This window comes from Desmodus rotundus, chromosome 5 (genome assembly GCF_022682495.2).
Source record: "Desmodus rotundus isolate HL8 chromosome 5, HLdesRot8A.1, whole genome shotgun sequence".
In the NCBI taxonomy this organism is placed as follows: domain Eukaryota; kingdom Metazoa; phylum Chordata; class Mammalia; order Chiroptera; family Phyllostomidae; genus Desmodus; species Desmodus rotundus.
The window spans coordinates 82409562-82418518 of NC_071391.1; the positions used below are offsets into that span (position 1 = coordinate 82409562).

The 8957-nt window shown below is 42.0% G+C and overlaps 2 protein-coding genes across 3 annotated transcripts; one reads left to right on the forward strand and one right to left on the reverse strand.

Annotated features, from left to right (window-relative positions):
- Positions 1 to 266: 266 nt before the first annotated feature.
- On the reverse strand, positions 267 to 4192 carry FDXACB1 (ferredoxin-fold anticodon binding domain containing 1). 2 transcript variants are annotated; one of them, XM_024570904.4, is made up of 5 exons: positions 3986 to 4192; positions 3605 to 3761; positions 2199 to 2402; positions 1887 to 2045; positions 267 to 1528 (listed from the first exon to the last, which is right to left on the reverse strand). In XM_024570904.4, exons 1-5 carry the CDS (start codon positions 4155 to 4157, stop codon positions 346 to 348), a joined length of 1875 nt encoding a protein of 624 aa, XP_024426672.2. In that variant the 5' UTR covers positions 4158 to 4192; the 3' UTR covers positions 267 to 345. The 2 variants fall into 2 exon arrangements, with proteins under 2 accessions (XP_024426672.2, XP_045060003.2); XM_045204068.2 differs by lacking the exon at positions 2199 to 2402.
- Positions 4193 to 4202: 10 nt separating this feature from the next.
- Positions 4203 to 8635, forward strand: CFAP68 (cilia and flagella associated protein 68). Its single transcript, XM_053924312.1, has 4 exons — positions 4203 to 4345; positions 7305 to 7535; positions 8030 to 8096; positions 8348 to 8635. Exons 1-4 carry the CDS (start codon positions 4316 to 4318, stop codon positions 8521 to 8523), a joined length of 504 nt encoding a protein of 167 aa, XP_053780287.1. The 5' UTR covers positions 4203 to 4315; the 3' UTR covers positions 8524 to 8635.
- The last annotated feature ends 322 nt before the right edge of the window (positions 8636 to 8957 follow it).

Below are 8957 nucleotides of genomic sequence, written 5' to 3' on the forward strand. Positions count from 1 at the left end.
AGAGAATAAGTAGCATAGATGATAGGTGGAAAATAGACAGGGGGAGGGTAAAAATAGTGTAGGAAATGTAGAAGCCAAAGAACTTATAAGTATGACCCATGGACATGAACTATGGGGGGGGGGAATGTGGGAGGGAGGGGGGTGGGCAGGATGGAGTGGAGTGGGGGGGGAAATGGGACAACTGTAATAGCATAATCAATAAATATATTTAAAAAAATAATAAAAAAATAAAAAAAAAATTAAAATTAAAAAAAAAAAAAAGGAGTCCAGAACGGACTCCCAGTTACAAATTTTTTTTTTATCCCACACCCATGAGGATCACATTGCAGAAATGTATTTACTAAACTACCGAGGTGTCACATGTAGTCGCTGTTGAATCTCTTTCCTAAACTGGGACTGCATTGATGCTACCTGCTGTCGGGTAAGGGCCTTGTCACAGGTCTTGTAGGTCAGTCTATAGCAGAGACTGACCCGTTCAGTCTCAGGATGCTGAAAACGACTAAGGAATTGTATGGATATGACAGTGTCCTGGGACACTGCTCGGGCCACAGTGTGAAACTCTAGTTCATCAAATCCCTTATTCTCATCTAACCAAAAACTAATATCGTGCACATAGCTTGGAGGATAGAGAGAATAACTTTTAAAGCGTTCTATTTTTCCAGGGACAAAACTCTTCAGGAAACGTTTATCAAAGGTCCACAACATCCTCCAGTCGGAGATACCCCAGACAAGCATGGCTAATAGGTCCAAGTTTATTGACACAAACACAAAACACTGGTCCTTGTGTGTAATGCTTGGAACAGATGTGGTAACAGACCCAATAATCAGATCCTTGGCAGGATCTAGGCCAAAATTATCAGACTTCACATCAATCATATAATCTTTCCCATTTGGTTGCAAGATGAATTCTACTGAACTGCTCCATTTAGAGCTCTCCGGCAATGTCCGAGTCAGAAGGCTATCTAGAATGCCCTTCAGGTGGTCTAGCAGTGACTGAAGACAGCCATCCTTCAGATTTTGATTAAACCCAAGGATAAATAAAGTCTCGTGAAATGCTGGCATTGTGAAAGGTGAGATGTGGCACTTCCGAAAGACAGGTCCACTGAGGATGTGTAAAGAACCTGGGAGGAAGTCTGGTGCTTGGATGACAGCCTGAACATGGACTAGGAGAGAAGGTCTAAGCCAGATCTTGGCTTGGTCATAGATTCCTTCATGAACCTCTTCCTTACCATCTCTTCCAGGGCTCTTGGGAAGGCTAAGTTCTGAAAATGACACTAGAAAGTCCTCCATGTCTTGTGGTGTCCCACCTGTCAGGGACTCAGAATTTGCTTTCTCTTCAAGGAGATTAATCCAAAAGGTGGTTGATAGAATGTCACAGTTCCAGGAAGTAAGAACATTGGTTTCTCCCTGTGGCAGCAAAGGGAAGGAACACTTCAGCCTCTTTAGAGGGAAAGCTTTGCCCAATTCAGCAATCAGTTTCTCATTGATGGTTTTGACAGGATGACAGGAAGATGCTTCCAGGAAACCCCTGTTTAAACACAAAAACAAAACAACCTTCTAAATTTCAATAATTACAATGTAGTTAGAATTAAAAGTACAGATAATTGAATAGAAAAGAATTATCCTTAAGTTGATCCTGAAAGGAAACAAAGAAATTGTCCACCAAAAATAGAGATATCATGTGTTTCAGAACTCTGACAACCGCCATCCCTACTACATACCAGAAGATTTTTAATTCTAAAGAGGCTTATACAGGCCAGACTGACAAGTATTCAGAGTACCAACATCATTAACAGTACACGTAACATCCATTTAATATATGGTTGGCATCAAGTCAATCAGGATACAGCTAGAGATAGAAGTGATTTCTAGTAAAATAGCGTTACCTGTTCAACTTTCCTACAAGTGCTTCTGGTTCTGGAAAGGAAAACCACTGGTCACCCAGTTTGATCCTGAAGATTCTTGGTTGCAAACCTTGAAAGGGTAAGCTCCGGGTGAAGATATGGTTCAAAGCACCTTCTACATGAAAGGGTTTATTTTGACTCCTGGCAAAACAGACACCAAATATGAAGTCTGTCATTATTAAAGGAAGGAAGTCTCTGAGACTGATCAGGAAACTGGCAAGGAAAAAGTTTGCATATGAGATTTTTTTATCATTAGTGAGAGATGAAAAGGCTTAGACCTCTGTTATTACTTACCTATATCCAGTGCACTTGTACTCTGGCACAGCCTCACAGCTAAAGGAACGCACATCACTTAAAATGAATCCTCCTAGAGCTGCCATGGCCACCACTTGCCAACTGTTGTGCCATTCTCTTGTGGGATTATCCGCAGGAGTCCCACCTTGTCCTCTACACAATGCCACATGTACTTCTCCTTCCTCTGCGAGAACATCTGCACAGCTAATTGGGGGGGGGGGGCAGAGGACACTGGCCATTTATCAGAAACAACTAGAAATTACCACAGGAATTAGATGTATATACATGGTTTGGCTATGAAATAATTGACACCCAATCATACCCATTGGCCAAGGTCTACTAGACTTCAAACATGCAAAGAGAGTAGCTAGAATTAAGTAAGAATGTAAATTCAATGTTCAGCTCATAAATGACACTACCAGCTGACCATGGCATTATCCAGCTTGGTATTCACAACGTTCACCAACATGTCATACAAAGGTCAATGTCTGCAAAATTCCTATACAGGATCCACTGATCAGGCTATTCTTCCCTGTGGAGAAAGCTGTTCTTTTTACTCCCCTCCTGCCTGTGAAAATTCTATACTTCAAATGCTAATTTAAAATACTGCCTCTCTGAAAAGTTTGTTAACTGTGACCTAAAGAGACCTCTGACTGTATTACATGTTTTGGTATAATAGTGTAGAGCAGAGATTTTCAACCTTTTTCATCTTGTGGCACACATATAAACTAATTACTAAAATTCTGTGGGACACCAATTTTTTTTTTCTGATCTGACAAAAATAGGTATAATTTTGATTAATTCACACCTGATTGATGGCTACTGTTGTGTTGGCTGATGTCGTTTTTTTATTCGACAATCTAAAGGACAAGAGGTCAGTGCCCTTGACTAAATAATGAAGTATTGCATGTTTTAAAAATTCTTCTGGCACACTGGTTGAAAATTGCCGGTGTAAAGCAGTGTGGTAAATTCAAGATAATTTTATGAGGTAGTTAATATAAATACCTTCAGTTATAGATGAGGAAGCAGAAAAGGATTAAGTAAGCTTACCTAAAATCATGCAACTATTAAGTAGTAGATGTGGATTTGAATCCAGGGAGTTTGGCTCCTAAATCCATGCTCTTCACCATTAGACTACACTGGCTACCATTATTATGCATTATTAAAAACAGGTGATCATCCCTTTACATGCCAAAAAGCATGTTATTGGTACTTTTATTTAGTATTTAGGGTTATGCTTATGTCTTTCCAAAATGACTGTGTGTTCTTTTGGAGCTTTATATTCCCGCTAAACTTATCATAGTAATTTAACACACGTATGCGTAGTTTCCCAAACTAAAATGTTTAAGTGCATTATGTAATGTAAATCATAAACATTTTAGTTGTGAGTGCTCTTCTTTCCTCACCTCTGGAAAAACTTGGCAAGCAGTTCCCTGTTCCTAGCTACTCCAGCTTTGCGTCCACAGTGCGGAAAGTTAAAACAAATTTGATCGAACTCCCTGTCGTGCAGTTCAAAGGCATCTGCCAGCTGGGTACAGTCCACACCAAAACGTATCTTGGTACCTGAAATATAGACAGATGTCTTAACAGGGAACCAGAGAAAACCGTTCCCTAACCTGGACCTTGCGAAACAACCCTGGTCTAGGCACTGAGCGGGCTTTCTGTAAAGGTTCGTGGGATGTTCAAAATTAATCCTCACGTTACTTGAATCCGCAAGTTCCCACCCTTCCCACTTGGGGCCGCGCCAGCCTCTGGGCGGGGCTTCGCGGGTGGGTCGGCCTAGCTACCTCGCTGACGCAGACACTGCAGATTCTCCCAGGCCACCGGATCCCGGGTTAACTCGGCCGGGAGCTGGAGGCAGGTAGCGGTTAGACTCGTGCTGGGATCCAGGGTCTCGCTTACAGCGGCGGCGAAGGAGAAATTCCCCTCCCCAACCAATAGGCGGCGCCGAGGGGCCATAGCCCCAACCTGCTCCCCGCTCGCATTCCCGGAAGCGCTACTTTGTGACGTCACTTCCTTCGCGGGTCTCCCGCCTAACCCGTCGCTGGTTGGTGACGTAACACAGCTCTAGGAGGCGTTAACAACTAGTGCAGCAACAGCGGGAGAGGAAAATAGCAATGAGTAACACGCAAGACACCGACTGCGCCGTACGTCACCCCGCCAACACCCCTTCGGAAGTGTCAAAATAAATGCCTCTTAGCCCGAGGGTGGCCTTGAGCGACTTCATCACACCTGCTTGAGGGCACAAGTAGTCAGTAACGCGGAGGGGCTGGCCGAGGGTGAGAGGAGTTCTGAGTGAAGGAAGCGGGTCCGGGCTCAGGCCAAGGAGGAATTAGTCTGTGTTTTGTACCTTTCTGTCATAGATGATTTTATAAATCATCTCATCCGAAATGGCTGTTGCCCATTGTCTCTGCTGCTCGGAATTTCTCCAGGTCGTTCTATCTCCTGCCTTTTATTTATTCAAGAAATAGTGCCTAAAATATTGCAGTCCCCGAAAGATACTAAAAGAAAGAAGGGAAAAAAAATAAAACTATGGAGTACCTGTTATGTGCCACTGTGAGGATGGTTAGATAGATATTTAAATGAGCAAGATGGAGCCTATGGTTTCACTGAGCGTGTAGTCCGGCGAAGGATGCACAGCAGAAAAGGCAATTCTGGTGTAATGAGATGCCATGCTATGAGTGGAGTAATTCAGGGTGCTGTGGGAGAACTGTGGGGTCGTGCTGGACCTGGCTCCACCAATCCCCCATAAGGGAAGGCTGGCCTGAGGGCCCCTGGCCAGAAGGAATGTTCATTGCTGTAGAAATGGATTGTAATTCCCTCCTTATCTCCTTTTGGGAGTGGCCTCTTGTCCTGCGTGACTGCTTTTTGACCTCTTCTCTTGGCACGTACACACTGAGGTAATGCAGTTTAGAGTCAGGTGCAAGACACGTGCCCCCTTTGTCTGGGACACCTTAAAACAAGTCTGGGACTCAAAGAGGTGTGGTCCTGCTTCACAGATCTGCCGCCACCGATGCGTAATAAAGTCTATGTCTGCTCCATCCAGTCGTCCTTGTGGTTTTTTTCCAGCTTATCTGAATGAGCAGGTGCCCCTGGATCGACCTTCTGCATTACAGGCACACAGAAGGGAAATCTTACCATTTTGGGGGGGAGAAGTGGAAAATTTCCTGGAGTTGAAACTTGAGTTGAAAGCTAAGGGGGAAAAGTACACTTTACCAAAGGGTCAGGAGGAGTAAAGAGGCAAAAGGAACAACATATGCAAAAGCATGATGGAGAAAAAGAACTGTTGAGTTTGGCTGAAATGTATTTGGAGGGAGAGTGGGTAACAGGTGAGACTGAAAAATGAAGCAAGGGTTGGGTCATCTAGAGCATTATAAGCCATTGTAACAGCCTGAACCTTATTGTGAAACAGTGGCCAGATACTGAAACATTTTATATCTGTAGAAAAAGGACACACTTAGATTTTCATTTTTGAAAGTCCTGCTTTTTTGTGGAGAAGGACTCAAGAAGAATTAGGCCAATGGCAGGGAGATCCAATAGGAGGCTACAGCAGCAATAGCATCCAGGGCTGATAGTGGTCTGAATTGGAACTTGGCAGTGGAATGGAGAGTAGTGTGCTGATTCAAAACTCAACAAGACCTAGTGATTAGATGGGTGTAAAGGGTTGAAAGAGAAATCAGTGTCAAAGATAAGCCCCAGGTTCCAGGAGTAGACAACAGAGTGGATGGTAGTATCCATCCTACAGCCCCAGGACAGTATCGCCTTGGTCTGCAGTCTGAATACTAAGCCTGCTGGACTTGGGGACCAGCTACTCTTCAGTCATCATGCTGTTTGTTGACATCAGTGCATGCATCTATCTTCACAAAGGCAGATGGTGTGAGGACAGTTACCTTTAAACCTATAGTATTAGTTTTGTCCCTACCTGTGGAAAGGTGGGTGAGTGGTGACTCCCAAATCATGGCCACCTGGTCATGGTGATTTGGTGATGTACATTTCTTTCTTTGCTCGGAGAACCGAGAGGGCCAGATTTGGCGATGTCTCTTCTTTTAAAGAACATGGACTGGAAGTGGAAGGCTTTCAGTCGTTTTCCTATAGAATCTACAAACAACATGAGTTACGCAGCATCAGATTACTCGTCTTTGGGGAAGGTATTGTCCTGCTCCGAAGCCAAGGAACCTGACTCTTTTTAAAATTATTATTATTTTAATCTTTACCCAAGGATATTTTTTATTGATTTTAGGGAGGGGGTTGTGGGAGGAGAGAGAGAGAGAAACATTGATGTGAGAGAGAAACATCGATTGGTTGCCTCCTGGTATGTTCCCCAACCGGGGATCAAACTCACAACCTTTCTGGCATTCGGGATAATGCTCCAACCAACTGAGCCACCTGACCATGGCCAGATTTTCTCTCTCCCTCTTTCTTGTCAATAATAAAAATGGGTAGGCTTTTGGTTTCCTACAAAACTGAAATTCAGACATTGGTCATCTGGTATGTTCAAAGAACTGTTGGCCGAGAGGGCAGGCAGAAGGAGAGGGTGTTGGAATGAGTAAGACATAGATCTTGTCCTCGGGATTCTACAGTTTAAGGGATTCCACACGTACTTCAAGAACTCTTGACATGTGGTGGAAATTATAAATATAGAAATATACGAACATGAAGCACCGTGTGAGACAAACAAGGAAAGGCATATGGAATAAGTGCTATTTGAACTGGGCCTAGAAGGAAGGAAACTATAATTTATTGTTATAGAGTTTTCCACTTCTCACTTGTCCCTATTCTCTTTGTAGCAATACTCTTAGTTATTAAATTCTCATATCTCAAAATGACCTGAACATTTAGCTAGTAAATAGTATTGAGGGTACTAAAGTTTTTCTGTCTTTTCGAGGGGGAGCATTTGATCTCTGTAGTCATTCATTACTGCTGAATTGAGAGGATAGCTCAAAGGAGTTGTGGACCTGGAGAAAAAGAAACAGAATGACAATAATTAATTTGTGAGGAAAGTCTAGATTTTTAGTAAGGTGTGCTTGTATTGTGCTTGGCCAATAGTAAAAAAAGGGATTCCTTTTCTGCTCTCTGATAAGCTCATCTGTTCTCACCTTTTCCCAGAGACAGTTCCTCACCTGTTTCCTTACAAACCCACACTATGGCAGCCTCATTAATGCAGATGGCCATGCTGAAGTGTGGACAGATTGGAATGATATGTCCAAGTTTTTCCAGTATGGATGGAGATGCACCACTAATGAGAATGCCTATTCAAACCGTACCCTGATGGGCAACTGGAACCAGGAAAGATATGACCTAAGGAATATCATACAGCCCAAACCTTTGCCTTCCCAGGTAATCTTAACGTTCTCCGTTTCCTTCTGTTAGCAACACAAATACCAGTGACCATTTGAGAGGCAGTTATTTGATAACTTCTAATGCTGAAATCTCTCATGCTTCTGTTCAATTAAGTGGTTTGGGGAGGGCAGCAGTTCCTTAGCTGGAATACTTATTCCACTTTACTATCAAGTTGAATATTGTACTGTTGTAAGGTAATAAAAAGATGGGTAATACTCTTTCTCTTGCTTCTGTATGAACTTCATTCATCTACAAAAATATATGTCTTCTGACTCAGCCTAGCTCTTCCCTGGTCCTTGCCCTTGTAGCTCTCCTAAGCAAACAAACATATAAAGGTTATGAAAGTTGGTAGGATATAGAATAATGACATAAAGACCTCTAGTTAATCTAAAATATGACAGAGACTGTTAGAATTCATGTCACTGTGTCCTTTATTTCCCAGTATTGGTTATAGACTCCTATATTTTTAATCTATTACTTTTTCTTTCCAGTTTGGACACTACTTTGAAACAACATACGATGCCAGCTACAATAAAAAAATGCCACTTTCAACCCATAGTAGGTGGACTGTTCTTTTTAATTCTTGTAGTCTCAGGGCCTAATTCAGGGCCTGGAAAGTAGAAGGAACTCAAATAAAAGTAAACTGAATAAGTGAATAAGTGAATGAATGAGTGAATGATGTCTCTCTTTTCTGAATTTTTACAGGACTTACTCTATATTTCCTTAGAAGTAAGAGTGAAATTGGTTACTAAGACTCCTTGGTATTGACTGATTTCACTTGTCTTTCCTTCTCTTTTCTCTTCCCTTAGGATTTAAGCGAGAGCCTCACTGGTTCCCAGGACACCAACCTGAGCTGGATCCTCCTCGATACAAATGCACAGAGAAGTCAACTTATATGAGTAGCTATTCAAAACCTCAAATTGGACATCACTCTGCATGTGTGTGTAGTCATAATAACTGCCCATTTCAGGGTCTAGGATTCTAAGAAAAAATAAGAACCTTCATTTTTCCACAGTAGAATACAGGAGGGAGCATATTCTAAGCACACCTAAGAATTTTGCAGACTATGGCATAGTTTCACTCTCTAAATAAATAAAACACAGAAAATGTTGTCTACCCTCTTTTAGCCAAGATTTGAATGTCAAATTTAAGTTGATTACACCTATTAGTTATACCTTTGGGGTGCTGTAGAAGGGCAACAAAAAAATTATTTCTCTCAAACCTACAACAAGCCTGCTCTTCCCTGTTTTCCATCAGGAGCAAAATTCAGTAGGTCACATTTGGCTAGATCCTCTCTGGATATGAGTCTGGTAGACATGGTCATATAGTGTAACTTTAATGTGATCTTAATGAACATTCCTCTTAAGGACTAGAAAAAGAAAAATAATTTTTTATTATTATGAAGAATTTAAAACATAA